At 59.7% G+C, this 14743-nt stretch overlaps 1 protein-coding gene and 1 long non-coding RNA gene across 4 annotated transcripts in view; one reads left to right on the top strand and one right to left on the bottom strand.

The window, feature by feature from the left end:
• FAH (fumarylacetoacetate hydrolase) overlaps positions 1-7142 on the bottom strand; it is a 35174-nt gene extending 28032 nt beyond the window's left edge. For 2 of the 3 annotated variants that reach the window (XM_045452245.1, XM_045452246.1), the window contains exons 1-5: positions 6944-7127; positions 4203-4313; positions 3223-3344; positions 2712-2761; positions 525-615 (exon numbers count right to left, since the gene is read on the bottom strand). In XM_045452245.1, the coding sequence (XP_045308201.1) occupies positions 525-615; positions 2712-2761; positions 3223-3344; positions 4203-4313; positions 6944-7024 (455 nt within the window). In that variant the 5' untranslated portion in view covers positions 7025-7127. Of the gene's footprint in view, positions 1-524; positions 616-2711; positions 2762-3222; positions 3345-4202; positions 4314-6943 lie in introns of all 3 variants that reach the window. The other variant, XM_045452244.1, reaches the window with a different exon arrangement.
• Positions 7143-10962: 3820 nt separating this feature from the next.
• Positions 10963-13899, top strand: LOC123584422. The gene is made up of 2 exons (XR_006705409.1): positions 10963-12667; positions 12862-13899. It is a non-coding gene; the product is annotated as an uncharacterized LOC123584422 (long non-coding RNA).
• The last annotated feature ends 844 nt before the right edge of the window (positions 13900-14743 follow it).

The following is a 14743-nucleotide window of genomic DNA, read 5'->3' as shown; positions in this document are numbered from 1 at the left end:
ATTCTGACACACATTGCCCTCCCTGCCTGCTGACCCAGGGGGCGTGCCTGCCACTGTGTCCTCAGTCACCGCCACCTCCGGAGGACAGCACAGAACAAAGGGGCAAGGATCTCAGCTCTGGGTTCCCCGTGGGGCGTGGCCTTGACCTGGGGGGTTGCAGCCTGACCGCTGGTCCCCTCAGGGCTTCTCTGCCCTCGGGCTGGCCGTCAGAGCCTCAGGGATCCCACGAGCACCTGTGTGACTCTCGCCGTGGGCCCACCACGCTTGAGACACACTCCCACGCGGCGGGGTCCCGGGTGCAGAGGCCAGGCCTCGAGTGTGCCCACAGAACCAGCACCGGCCAAGAAGCATGGAAGGACCTCACACACTCGGGGACAGAACTCCCATCTGTGCTCCCCACACCAAGGGGCCTGGGGCACTGACTTCTGATCCACAGGCGCGGCGGGGCCCTCCCGTCTCTCTGCCCCGAGAGGGGCTCGTTAGCTCTGGGGAGAACGCGCTTCTCGCACTCGGGCCCGACGTACCAGTTTGGCATGAGCGCGTTCTCGCTGCCCCGGAACATGATCCCCACGTTGGTGGCGTGCTGGCGGGAGGAGTAGAAGTCCGTGTAGTCACCTGCAGGGGAGACACAGTGGGCACCAGTGGTGGCCGCATGCCCGGGACAGGGAGGGGCCTCTCCCGCGTCCCCGCCCCGTGGGTGCTCCCCAGCAGCTCAGTCAGGGCACATCCAAGCCTCATCCACAATTTGCTTCCAGAACTGCCCTCGGAGAAACAAATAAGGAACAGGGAGCCAAGACCATCGGGCGCAGACAACGGACACCCCTCCGGGGAAGGGGGACAGACTTCCAGTGTCACCGCCCCCAGCCCAGGACTCGGCTCACCGGCCTTCGCTTGACCTGGGCCTGCTGCTTGCACAGCCTCTCCCCTCCCCTGGTCCGCGTCCGAATCCCGGCAACATTTTGAGGCCCCTCCCCCTACTCTCCCCTGGGCGATCACTCCCTCCTCTGGAGGAAGACGAGGAGGAGGAAGAATGAGACAGAAGAGGACGAGGAGCACAGGGAAGGGAGGAGGGAGAAGATGGCGATGGAGGAGGAAGGGGAGGTGGGGGAGGGGGAAGGGAGGTGGGGGAGGGGAAGGGAGGTGAGAGGGAGGGGGAAGGGAGGAGGAGGGAGGAGGGGGGAGGGAGGAGGGGAGGAGGAGGGGAGAGGGGAGGAGGAAATCGCGTCTGCATTCACTTTAGAATACAGCGCTGCATTTTGCAGTAAGACCCCACCTCCCCGGGAGGAGCCCAGCGCAGAGCCCACACCACCAATTAAAAACACGAATTTTATAGTCTCCGCCTCTTGTGTGTTTTCAGCACGTCTGTGTGAGTCTCTATCACGATCACTTAAAAGGGGCTGGAAAGGGAGGTGTCAGCGGGGCCGTGATGCGTGGGACAGAGGAGGCGCCCACCCCGGAGGCTCCTGCAGCGAGTTTCGGGGGCCACGCGGTTCTCAACTGGACAGTTACGAATCGTTGGGGTGTGCCTGGGTGGCTCAGCCGGTTAGGCGTCCGACTTCGGCTCGGGTCGTGATCTCACGGTTCGCGGGCTCGAGCCCCGCGTCGGGCTCTGTGCTGACGGCTCGGAGCCTGGAACCTGCTTCCGATTCCGTGTCTCCCTCTCTCTCTCTCTGCCCCTCCCCAACTTGTGCTGTTTCTCTATGTCTCTCAAAAAATAACTAAATGTAAAAATAAACAAGCAAACCAACACAAGGGCAAGCATGGCAGAAACGGGGAGGAAATGCCGGTCGCACTGCACACACAGGGCTTGCGTGCGGTGCGACTGCATCCCCACAGAACCTGTAGGAAAGACTGGAGACGGACGGACTGCAGACTGGACGGAGGGGGAGGGGGTTGCGCCAGGGCACACGTGGACTGAACCCTCCAGACTGCGACCTTATGGGGCCGGGGTCGGGGGGGGGGGTGGTGCGGGCCGTGCGCACCATGTGTGTGCATCATGCCTCTGATAAGCTGCTCAGAGCAAGAGCCCAGGGAAAGGATAGAGCAGCGGCAGGAAGGAGGTGGGACCCGGTCCCAGAGCCGTGACTGAGCAGGTGGGGGGTTCTCCCCACACGTGGACTCTGACCTGAGCTCTGTGCCCTGCACACTTCAGCTGTTTTGAACCCTCAACCCCCCGGGTGGGGGTGAGTCCCGACCCACCGTGCGTCTGTCTTTTGGAAGGACGTTCTCCACCAGGAAGGCTCCCGGAGGCCACAGAAACAATCGAGGCAGACGCGGTGTTCCGGAAGCCTCCGGGCACACAGATGCCCAGGCAATCCCGGCAGGCCGGCCGCCCGGGGCTGGGAGGCGAGGGTGGAGACCTCCCTGTGCTTCAGCTGAGAGAGTCTGCCCCACTCCTGCTGTCTGATTGAAACTGGGGCGCTCTGTGGCCACACTCCCTGCCAGGGGCTCAAACTGGCGCGCTCCAGGGCCCTGGACTCACAGGTGAGGTGGGAGCACTTTCCACAGCCTCAGGGACGGACAGGGTGACGTGCCGGGGTGGGAGCCTGTGGGCAACTGTAAATCCCAGCAGCCGGCGCCCACCCAGCCAGGGCTCCGGCCTCCAGACCGGCCTGCGTCCGTGACCCCTCCCCCACCACGCAGCAGCAGCCAGGGCACCAGCCAGCCACCGTGGGCCACAGAGCTGCTCCGGGTGCGGGGACCCCACTCACCTATGGCGGCTGGCAGGTGCATCGCAGCAGAAGCCTGGGCCGTGAACGCCCTGCAGTACAGAATCGGGGGCTTCAGGGCCGGGTAAGCACGGAGGGGGTCCCTGCTCTGGCCGCCCAAACCAGCCCTGGAACCCAGCTCACAGTCTCCAGCGAGCACCCCCCAGGCTGGCCCGGGGCCACGCTGGGCAGGCCGTCTGCTCCAAAGCCAAGGGGCCTCCTCACGGCTCCCATTTTCCCCTCCAGAAAACGGGCTAAATTACCCCTTCTCTGGAAGGCAGATAGACAAGGCCACCGAAGGTGCTGAGGGGGGATGGCTGAGTGAGGGAGGAGGGGGCAGCTCCTGAGCTGGCCGGGACCCTCTAGTCCGGACACAGGGGTCATCCCGGTGGGCCCAGAGCCCTGCCACCCTGACCCGCAGCCCAGGCAGGGGCTGGGGGAGGCTGCCTCAGAACGGCCCTGGCCGCCACACCGTCCCCTCCTCCCCACCCGCCAGTGTCCGAGTGTCCCTCACCGTCTCCGAAGGTCCGTGTCGTCTCGGAGCCTGGCACAGCTGGTGGAGAGCAGATTCCGCAAGGACTCTCTCGCCTCCCTCCAGGCGGCCTGGCCGAGGCCCATGAAGCTATTGAGAGCCGGCTATGCCAGAGCAGAGAGAGGAGGTCACACGGGGACAGCCGGGGCCCACGGCCACCTCCAGCATCCTCAGGCCCGGGGCCTTGTTCTCAGCTCTGCCAGCGGCCCTTCCAGCCCGGGCGAGCGTCACCTCCCCCGACGGGGCGTCATGCCCCCGCGGGTTTGCACACGGGCCACAAAGCCTGGGAGCTGCTATCTGGGGGGGCTGCCCGGTCAGCACCGCCTGTGGGAACAGTCCACACGGACCCTCCACTCGCGTCCTGAGGGGGTTTCTCAGCCAGGGAGGCACCGTGCAACCTAAGGGCTGGGATGCCGTAGCCAGGCGACGAGGGAGAATCGTGCCTCACGCAGAGGAGACCCCCACCCATCTAATGGGGATCCGGTTCCGTGCACTGGGCCGTCGTGAGGACTGGACGGGGGCTGTGGGCGGAGCACACGCTCAACACACACCATCCTCCTTCCTGACCCAGAACGGGGGGTGCCCATCAGGGCCCGGACCACCTACAGGGACGTAAAGTCACGTCCATCCCACGGGTACGTGCACTCCGGGGGCCGCACAGAAGGCGTCTGTCCATTCCAGCCGTCCGTTCCTCCCTGGCGACGTCTCCAGACCCAGAGGGTCAGCACCGGCCGCGGACAGGCAGGGGCTCACACGGTTACCGGGAGCCCCAGCCCAGAGACGCCTGCGACCGGCCCAGCGTCGCGGACCCGGCACTCTCTGCACCGAGGCGCTGACCAGAGCCGTCCCCGGCGCCTCCGAAGGCACGATCTCTTCCCCGAAACGGAAGGGAAAGAGATTCTCCTGGTGGCGTTTTCACAAATGCCCTGAGATCCCGGACAAGCCGTGTCCCAGCGTCCTACCTGATCAAAGACATCCTGGTGTTTGGAGAGGACAGGCCCGGTGAAGAGGTGCTTAATGACGCTGAGGTCCAGGATCTGGTCGCCAATGGCCACGCCGATCCTCGGTCTCGGCTGGGGGGGAGACGGCATGGTCAGCGCCGGGGAAAGCCTCGGCCAGACGCGCTGCTTTACCCGAAAAATCTGTCCAGTTAAGAGCCCGTGGGTCCCCCTCCGGATGGGACGGAGGACTGGATCCTAGCATGGCACCCAACCCCCTCCGTGTCCCAGGGGACTGAGGTTGCCCCGAGATCTCTGCCCAGGCAGCATCTGGAATCCTCTCTCCTTACAGGACAAGGAAAGCATCCTGTTCACTGAATGGACATAAATCAAACACCCTGGGAGTGGGGAAGGAGCAGGCGGCCTGGTCCAAGTCCCTCATCGAGACCAAGTCTCCAGCTAAGTTCCTCAGGCACTGGGTAAATGTCTCTGGTGAGGAGGACTCACCACCTCACCCGGCAGCTGGGTTATCCCCCAGGATTAACCTCAACCTGCCCTCGGGGATTTTCGTTGCGCAGCAGAGCAGAGAGCGCCCTGTGAGCAGGGCTAAGGCCCGGGGGCTTGGATGACGAGCCCCGTTATGGCTCAGACAGGGATTCATTCAGGCGAAAACATTTATGAAGCCTCTACTCCACACCAGCAGGACACTAAGGCTGTCAAAGCATGGGGGACAGAGGTGGGACTGGTGCCAGCTGTCCAGAAGCAAAGGCGGCATAGGGATCAGTGACATAATAGGTGTGGCTGGAGGGCAGCAGGGGGCTCCTCGGGTGAGACAGAAGAAACAATACGTGCTAAGGTCCTGAGGCAGAAAAATGCTCTTAGAATGTTCGAGAAACCAAAAAGTAGCCGGTGTGGCTGGAGAGAGCAGAGGCACAGCTGGACTGCAGGGACTTTAACAACCTGGCCATCGGCTCCAGACTACCTGGGTGCCCACATCCCAGAAGCCACCATCCCTGTCTTCACAGAGAGAGCCTCTTGCGTTTCACCAATCCACAAGCACCTTGCCATGGGAGGTGTCCAGTGTGCCTTTGATCCCCAACCCCCAGCCCAGCATCTGGCCCGGAGTTGGGGTTCTGAAGCATTTACCGAATATAAGAACGAACAAAACGTGACTGGATTAATTCACGGCTCTTCGGCCCGAATCTCGAAGAGCTGGCCGCTGGCGTGTGCCTTGGCAATCACGCCAGCCTGGCGAGGCCGGCACGACCCCTGGAATGTGCAACGTGGGCAGGGATGGCTTCAGACCGGGCCTGTTCCCACTCAAACGCCCTGAACCTTCTAGAATGCCAGAGGGACAGTGCTCTTTCCAGAGGGCCATGGGAAGGGGCTCTGTCTCCCGGGCGTCCTTAGGGGCTGTCCCTGCACATTCTAATGTGCCAGCAGCAAGGGCCTGGGGTTCAAGGGACATGAATTCTAGAGCCCTCAGGGAAGGTAAGTCAAAGCACCTGTCCTGCCTCTGGCAAGTGTCTCTAACTGTTCTGTACTCCCAGGAAAGGCAAGGGCGCGTGCGGAGGGCAAAGTGTCAGCGCTGTGCAGAGAGCAGAGTGTGGCTGGCTAACACGGGTCAAGGTTTAACCTGCCTCACCGGATTCGTGTCCCTCCAGGGGACTGAGTGTTAGCTTTGTGTTCTTGCGACATTTAGTCAGGCCTGGCCCTTGTGAGACCACACTGGCTCTTGAGGACAGGCCTGCTGCAGGCAGGGCCACAGGAGGGCGGCCCCTGGGGGTCAAAGATCAGCTGTGGGGGAAGGGGCGGACTGCCAGCGGCTGCATTTTGCAATTATTTCTTGAACACTGGTGGGGGCAAGCAGACTCGGGGGTCTACGGTTTACAGAGCGAATCAGGGGCTGACCTTTAAGGTTGGGAGCGGAAATGCGAGCCACAAATACCATGAATAAATCCAAGGGAACCTGCTTTCTCCCACCCAGGGACCTTAAATATTTGCTGATGAATGCCCAGTTTTCAAAGATTTCTTTCTGCGGGTCAGACTACACTTACTAAGCGAAAGCTCCTGTCTCCAAAAGGCTTCTTCTGACCAGCCGGGGAACGCCGGCGAGGCCACCCCACAGCCCAAAGACTTCCTGCTGGAGGCAAAGTCCCCCAACATCCCAGATCCCAAAGGCCGCGCGCGGGCCAGCTCACCCTCTAGCGCCCTGTTAACCTGCGGGGGGAGCTGGGGCCCTAACGCGGTGCCCTGGGGGCAGGAAACAAACCCCAGGAACTCTGGAGGAAGCAGGATGACCCCTCGGTAACAACGATCGAACTTGATCTGCTGGCCTGGGAACGACAGTCCTATGTTCTGTTTCAATTCGCATTTAATCCTCATACAAATCTGCAGAAACCGCGGCCGCCAGGTCCAACAACGCGCACATCTAGAAAGTGGGGTTCGGACCCACATACCCTCGGCACCACTGCTCCTCAAGAGACAGCCCAAAAGCCTCCCCCCCCCCGCCCCTATCTCACTTCTCCTACACCAGTCACCCGGGAGCCTCCGCGGAGCGCGCTCAGCAGGGGAACCGCGGGCCCCAGTGACCCCGGGGAGGGGGAGGGCTCCGCGGAGCGCGTCCAGAAGAGGACGACCGGCCGGCGTCCCGCCTGGTCGGCGCTGCCGGCCACTGGTGGCGGGGGGGGGGGGGGTTGGGGCACGGGTCCCGGCGGAGTAGGCACCCTCCGGCCCCCGCCCGGAAGCCAAGTGCAGCAGCTCACGTTGTCTGGGGTGGAAAAGACGCCGTAGGGCAGGTTTTGGATGGGGAAGTCAGAATCCTCGGCCACAGGGACGAAGGACATGCTGGCCAGCAGGGAGCAGGGCGGCGAGCTGCACTCGGCTGGGTCCGGCCGGATCGCGCCCCTCGTGGCTCAGCGCCTGGCCCCAGGGCTACGTCCCTGGCTCCGCCCCCGCGGCCCCACCCCTGGCTCCACCCCCACCCGTCCGAGGCTCGCCCCCGACGCTCCGCCCCCATCGTTCCACCCCGCCTCCGCCTCCGAGGCTCCTCCCCCTCCTGCACGGTCTGAGGCTCAGCTCCGCGGCCCCACCCCCACACCACCCCCCAGTTCCGCCCCCGTTGCTCCACTCCCGGCCCCGCTCCTGGCTCCGCCCCCTGCCCCCTGCCCCCAGCCCGAGAGGTCAGGGAGAAGCCGCGGGGACCCGCAGCGCGCTCTTCCGCCCCTCCGCCCCCGCCCCGGCTCTCGCCCTCCCCAGCCCCGCCCCTCCGCAGAGCCCCGCCCCGGAGACTTGGGTCCCTGCCTAGAGACCCCAGCCCTACGTCCCCCCCGGACCCCCCCGGAGGGCCCGCGGGCTCGGGGAGTCCGGCCAGAGCCCTGTGACCCGTCGGCGGTGACACGTCCACCCTGTGGACCACAGGGTCAGGCGCGCCTCCCCAAGACTCACAACGACGAGAACTACGTCTAAGAGCGCAGCTCACCTGCACACTTCACGTTCCGACTTTCAGACGCCGTGACCAGCCGTCCGACCTCGGGCAAGTTACTCAGACTCATCTGCCAGGGCCGCGTGGACGCCCGCCGCCCCTGCCCGTGCAGGGCTCTGCGCGGCGAGGGCCCGTGCGCGCTCGTGCCCGGCGCACAGGGACCCCGCGCGCACGCGCTAGAGAGAGCGCGCAGAGAGGGGGACGGAGTGGGGGTGCACCGGGACCCCTCCAGTGCAGGGGGCAGCGCACAGCTGAGTGCAGGGAGACTTGAGTCCCGCCTCTGGCTCTGTTCAGCCTGCAGCAGGTTCAACTCGGGCCTCAGTTGGCTCATCTGCAAAACAGGGGTAAGAATCATGCCTCCTCCGACATTTCCATGGCAGTCAGGGGATGCCTGGCACACACGTGGTCATCAACCCGGTATTTTCCCACCCAGCCGGAACGTTAGCATTCCTCGGTTAGTGAGTTCTGCTTCCCTTTATGAAGGAGACAAACAAAAAAGGAGGGACCACAACTATAAAAGCGGTCATCACTGATTAAAAATAAGTTTATAATATAGATGCAGATTTCTTAGAAACCTGTGGCTCAGTGGGTCGAGGGACTGAGTTCAGCTCAGGACATGATGGGGGGGGGGGACCCGGAACCTGCTGCGAATTCTGGGTCTCCCTCTCTCTGCCCCTCCCCCACTTGGGCACGAGCACCTGTGCGCTCTGTCTCAAAAATAAATGAACTTTAAAAAAAGTTAAACTTATGAAAGCATAGGCTGCGCAACACTTATCAATACAGAAACCAATACTGGAGACACAGACTTTGGGTTGATTTGCTTTGGAATTCTTACATTAGAGTGGAAAGCTAATGAATTAATACGAAAAAGACACACGCACCCCTATGTTTACGGCATTATTTACAACAGCCAAGATACAGAACCGATCCGAGTGTCCATCCACAGACGAATGGATAAAGACGTGGTGCGCACACACACACACACACACACACACACACACAATGTGCAATATCAGCCATACAAAAGAATGAGATCCTGCCCTTTGCAAGCACACGGAGGGACCTGGAGGGCATTACGCTAAGCGAAGTGAGTCAGACAGAGACAGACAAATGCTGTATGAGTTCACGTGTGTGGCATCTAAAAAGCCTAACAAACCAAACAGAGGCAGACTCATAAACACAGAGCACAAACCCGTGGCCCGAGAGGGGAGTGAGATGGGAGACGAGATCACATAGAGGAGGGGACGAAGAGGTAAAAACTTCCAGTTACACAGTGAAGACGTCACGGGGATGAAAAAGTACCCCGCGCGGAACGTAGCCAGTAATATTGGAGTAACTTCATACGGTGACAGATGGCGATGCCACTTACCTCGGTGAGCACTTCACAATGTATTTATATGCGGTGTTGAGTCACTATGTTGTGCGTCCGAAACTAGTGCGGTATGTCAACTACAATTAAAAATTCATTTTAGAAAATTGACAAGTTTGAAGGTCTAAGGTACAGCATGGTGGTTACAGCTAATGACACTGCTCTCGTCCACTCGACTGTTGCTAGGAGAGACCTCAGGCGTCCTCACCATAAAGAACACGGTAGTGGGGCGCCTGGGTGGCGCAGTCAGTTAAGCATCCGACTTCAGCCAGGTCACGATCTCACGGTCCGGGAGTTCGAGCTCCGCATCGGGCTCTGGGCTGATGGCTCAAAGCCTGGAGCCTGTTTCTGATTCTGTGTCTCCCTCTCTCTCTGCCCCTCCCCCGTTCATGCTCTGTCTCTCTCTGTCCCAAAAATAAATAAACGTTGAAAAAAAAAAAATTAAAAAAAAAAAAGAACACGGTAGTGATGTGGCCGGATGGATGGGGTAGCTAAACGCTATGGTGGTAATCATTTTGCAACTTACTACCGTATCAGTCACCACATTGCGCACCTTGAAGGGACCCAATGTTGTGTGTCCGTTATTGGGGGGAAATGTTAACGAATTAATGGCTACACAGGTACAGCTGACTGAAAATACACTTGAAAACAAATTTAGGCCAAAATCCTAGAAATTACTCGTGGAGAACATTGAAAGGTTGCAGAACCAGGGGCCCCCGGGTGGCTCAGTCGGTTAAGCATCTCACTCTTGATCTGAGGGTTGTGAGTTCAAGCCCTGCATTGGGTGCCACGTGGAGCCTACTTTAAAAAAAAAAAAAAAAAGGGGCGCCTGGGTGGCGCAGTCGGTTGGGCGTCCGACTTCAGCCAGGTCACGATCTCGCGGTCCATGAGTTCGAGCCCCGCGTCGGGCTCTGGGCTGATGGCTCAGAGCCTGGAGCCTGTTTCCGATTCTGTATCTCCCTCTCTCTCTGCCCCTCCCCCATTCATGCTCTGTCTCTCTCTGTCCCAAAAACAAATAAACGTTGAAAAAAAAAAAATTAAAAAAAAAAAAAAAAAAAAAAAAAAAGGCTGGGGCACCTGGGTGGCTCAGTCGGTTGGGCATCTGACTTCGGCTCAGGTCATGATCTCAAGGTTCGTGAGTTGGAGCCCCGCATCGGGCTCTGTGCTGACAGCTTGGAGCCTGGAGCCTGCTTCGGATTCTGTGTCTCCCTCTCTCTCTCTGCCCCTCCCATGCTCATGCTGTCTCTCTGTCTCTTGATAATAGATAAATGTTTAAAAAAAGTTGTAGATCCATCCCAAGGTTTGTAAAAATAGCCCTTTTCCTTCAAAAACATTTTTTAAAGTTTTTATTTTTCTTTATTTTGAGAGAGACAGAGAGAGACACAGAAAGAGAGAACAAGAGAGGATCCCAAAGAGGCTCCGTGCTGTCAGCATAGAGCCCAACATGGGGCTAGAACTCACGAGCCCTGAGATCATGACCTGAGCCGAAACCAAGCATAGATGCCTAACCGACTGAGCCACCTAAGTGTCCCTGCAACACATTTTTTAATGAATAATAATGACAAACAGGCAGAAAGGCCTGTAAATAAGTCACGACCCCTCTGCCTGCAGGGTCTCGGCCAGCTTCTCCTCTGGTCTGCTGTGCTCCTCCCTGGATCAGCCTCAGTGATCTTCATGGTTCAAGGCCCGCGTCTGTCCACAGCCAGTCCCGTGTCGCATCCTCCCGGCCCCCCTGCCGGGTCATCACCTCTAAGACAGCTCTGCCTTTCCAACAAGGTCTGTGGTAAAGTGTGGACCAAATAACATGCAGTTAGGGCAGAGTATTAAAACTATGAGTGACTGATGGAAGCAGAGAGGAGGAGCGGGTGGGGGAGGGGGAGGAGGGGGAGAGGAGGGGGAGGGGAAGGGAGTGGGGAGGAAGAGGAGAAGGAAAAGGGAGGGGAGAAGGAGGGAGGGGGAGGGGGAGGGAGGGGAACAGAAGAGGAAGGCGGAAGGCAGAGTGTGTTAGGGCAGATTCAGGCAGTGTCTGCTGTAACCACTCAAGGGACACAGCTGAAAGGGGCTGTGAGTCAGCAGCGGGGGTGATGTCACAAGGCGTCCTCGGGGCTCCCTGGGGAATGGCGCAGTGAGCACAGAGCCAGGGAGGCTGTCCTGCTCTCGGAGGGAGGGGATCCCGGGACAGGAGGGTCCAAAGCAGACGAGGCCCCGAGGTGTCAGGGGCTCGGCCTTGCCCGGCCTCCTGGCTGTCACCCCCAGGTAGGTTCCAGGGAGGGGAAAGGAGGGGACAGTTCCAGCTGGGTTCTGGGCCCTGGCCGGTTCCGGGGTGCTGGGGCTGCAGGGCAGGGCGCCGCGTGCCCGGGCTGGCCCTGCGCTCTGTCCGCAGGACTGGACTGTCGTGCTGTGCGCGGCCCCGTCCACACCCAGCCTGACGGCGGGCTCAGAATCGGTGCTCCGTAACACGGAAGTAAGTGCTTACTGTAAAGCGTCCGCGGAAGGCGATTCGATACCCGACGAGCCCCACACCTGCCGGGCCTGGCGGGGCCCTGGCAGCTCAGTACTGTCTCTCCAGACACCACACACACACACACGCACACGGGCTGACGGAGGCCTACGCGGTAGAGCCACGAGAAGAGAAAACCCCAGACCTTTGGGGGAAGGGCGTGGGGCAGAGGTGTGTGTGGGAAGGGGCGAAGGCATGAGAGCCGTGACGGGGGGGGGGGGGGGGGGGGGAGGTTTCCTGTTTTAAAACAGACTCACCAACCCACTAATTATGTCTCGCGCCTCCAGAGGCCAAAGCGGCTCTCCGTTCGGAAGAAACCATTCGAAGTAACTTGCAGATTCCCTGTATTTTCTTTCCTCTCTCCCTCTCGAGGAGGAGGGCGTGCTGATGAGCACGGACGGACGTTCCAAGGCCCACAGACAAGAAGCGGGAGGAGGGACCGCCGCCCCAGTCCTCACACGCCCTTGCGGTCTGCTCGTGCCATTTGCACGTCCGTCCCTTTTCCATCTTTGTGAACTTCAAACAGGAGCCAAGTTTTCCGTCTTTCCCTGTATGTTTCCCCGGAGCGCTTCTCCACGTGGCCAGAGAGGTTCCCCCTCGCTACCATCCGAGTGGCCGAGGCGGTTCCGTGCTGGCACCGCGTTTCCCTTCTCCAGCACCACTGTCGGAGGGGGACCCCGGGCCGGAGGGTGTGGACGCCAGCTTCAGCCCCTCCACGGCCGGGGCCCGTGTGAGCCTCTGTGGCGCCAAACTCGGGGCCTCCCTCGGAGGCGAGGCCACTCCGCCGGCCTCCGCACACAGGAGGCCTCTCCCCCGTGTGGTTTGCGAGAGCGGCGGGAAGGGGCTTGAATCTGGTGCGACTGCCGGCTGCCTGATGGGCAGGAGGCGGACGCTGCCCCCACCGGGACGACACCGGGCGGGGGGCGTCCCCGCGGCAGGCAGGAGTCCCATCCGGGTCCTTCCACCCACCCTGCAAATGTCACTGCCCCTTGAATTGCTGGAGTCAGGTTCCCAAGGTGCCCTAGATGGGGAGCTCCTTTGAGGGGACAGTGTCACTCGGGTTGGCATAGGACATACGCTCCTCTGAGGACAGAACGTAGAGGCACGCGCCAAGCACAAGGTGTCCTCCCTACAAGGTGGGTGAGAAACTTTGGACCCGAGCCTTCAGGAGAGGAGGCCCTTGCTCTATCCAAGAGCGTGGCCGTTATCACAGCCCCCTCTTCTCTCGGGTCCCCGGTGGGCGGGCACAGAGCCAGGTGACCCAGCCCAGCCGGCGCTGGGGGGGGGGGGGGAGGGTTGTGCGGCCCCAAGAGTCTCCGTCTGTCTTCAGGCCGCCGCAGGGTCTCAGGTTCTACCGGATCCCTGTTGTGATGCACGGCGCCTCGCAGCCCCCTGGGGACTGAAGCCGGACGGAAGCCCCACAGACACCGGCGGCAGGGTGGGCAGAGGGGCCAGCACTGCCCGGTGACCTGCTGAGACGCTGCAGCACACGGAGCTCTCCCCGAGCCCGGCTCGCCTTGGTCCACAGGGCTGCTCGCAAACACCCCCGCCCCTCTTCTGAGTCCCCAGGACCGAAGCCTCAAGGTCAGGCCGCTTTCTCTCCCCTCGGGTTTGGGGATCAGGAGCTCTCCTGCCACTCTGCCACCTGCCTCCCCGGCCTCGGATCCCCTCCCCCATCCCTCTGTGCCCGACAGGCCAGGGGAGTCCCGAAGCCTCACGTGCACCGTGGCTGGGCTCTCTTTTGAGGGGCACGGGCCTCCTCGGGGCTCTCCGGGACGCCATCGCTGGGCCAGACCATCCCTGTCTAACGGTATGTCCCGCAGCGATGGAGGTGTTCTAGATGTGTGCTATCCCATCGGAGCCACCGGAGCATCTGATGTGTGATCAGCGAGCGACCAACCCGTCTGCATTTGTTATAACCGCTGAACCAGTGTTGACCCATCATCGTCAACCGAAGCCCGTGATTTACGTCATGGTTCTACACTCTGTGTTGTACGGTTGTGAGTGTGGACAAATCCGTGTTGTTGATCCACAGTTACAGTATCATCCAGACAGAGGGTCACCGCCCTACAAATCAGTGCTGCCGCGATTCGCCCTGCCGTGCTCCACCCGCACCCAGAACCACCACTCTGTGTACTATCACTGTAATTGTGCCTTTTCCAGAAGGTCATACGGTTGCCGTCTTTTTAGACCGGCTTCTTCCAACTTCCCAATTTACAGTGAAGGTACCTCTATGTCTTTGCGCCTTCGTAGCTCACTTCTTGTAACCGCTGAAATGTCGTCCCACGGTGTCGATCCATTCACCTACTGAAAGACATCTGGGTTGCTTCCAATCTGGGGCAGTTATGAATAAAGCTACTGAAACATTTGTGTACGGGTTTCGTGTGAACATACTTTTTAAGTCATGTGGACAAAAACCTAGGAGTGCAATCGCTGGCTTGTAGGGTTAAGACTCTCTTTAGAAACCCCCGAACTGTCTTTTAAGAAACTGTCCAACTGTCTTTTGTTGTTGTTGTTGTTGTTAAGATTTTATTTTTAGCAACACTCAGCGTGGGGCTCGAACCCACAACCCCGAGAGATCAAGGGTCACACGCTCCATTCACTGAGCCAGCCAGCCAGGTGCCCCTGTCAAACTGTCTTTCAACGTGCCAGTGCCGTGTTGCATTCCCAGCAGAAATGAATGAGAGTTTCTGTTGTTCCACACCGTCCGTAGCATTTGCGGTGTTCTGATTTGGGCTAGTCTCTGCGTACGTAGGCACGCGGTGGTATCTCACTGTCGATGTACATTTCCCCAGTGACTTAGGACGTTGAGCACCTCTTCATTTGCTTACTTATCGTCGGTAGATCTTCTCTGGTGAGGCGACTCTTCAGATATTTTGCCCATCTTTTAATTGGGTTGTTTCTTATAGTTAAGGTTTAAGAGTTATTTATATATTTGGAATAAAAGTCCTATATCAGATATGTGTTCTGCCAATATTTTCTTCCCCATCTGTGGCTTGCCTTTTCATTCTCTTAACGGGGTCTTCTGCAGAGCAATTTTTAGCTTTGATGAAGTACACCCTATCAATTTTTTCTCTCAGTGTAGCATGATTTTGAGGTTTTATCTAAAAAATCATCAAACCCAAAGTCATCTGGATTTTCTTTTCTAGAAGTTCTATAGTTTTGCCGTACTGGCTCTTCTGGGCTGTTTGCCTCTCCATCCAACTTCTGAA

This window comes from Leopardus geoffroyi, chromosome B3 (genome assembly GCF_018350155.1).
Source record: "Leopardus geoffroyi isolate Oge1 chromosome B3, O.geoffroyi_Oge1_pat1.0, whole genome shotgun sequence".
Taxonomy (NCBI): Eukaryota; Metazoa; Chordata; class Mammalia; order Carnivora; family Felidae; genus Leopardus; species Leopardus geoffroyi.
Note: the sequence above shows the minus strand (reverse complement) of the source record. Positions and strands in the feature narration are given on the sequence as shown.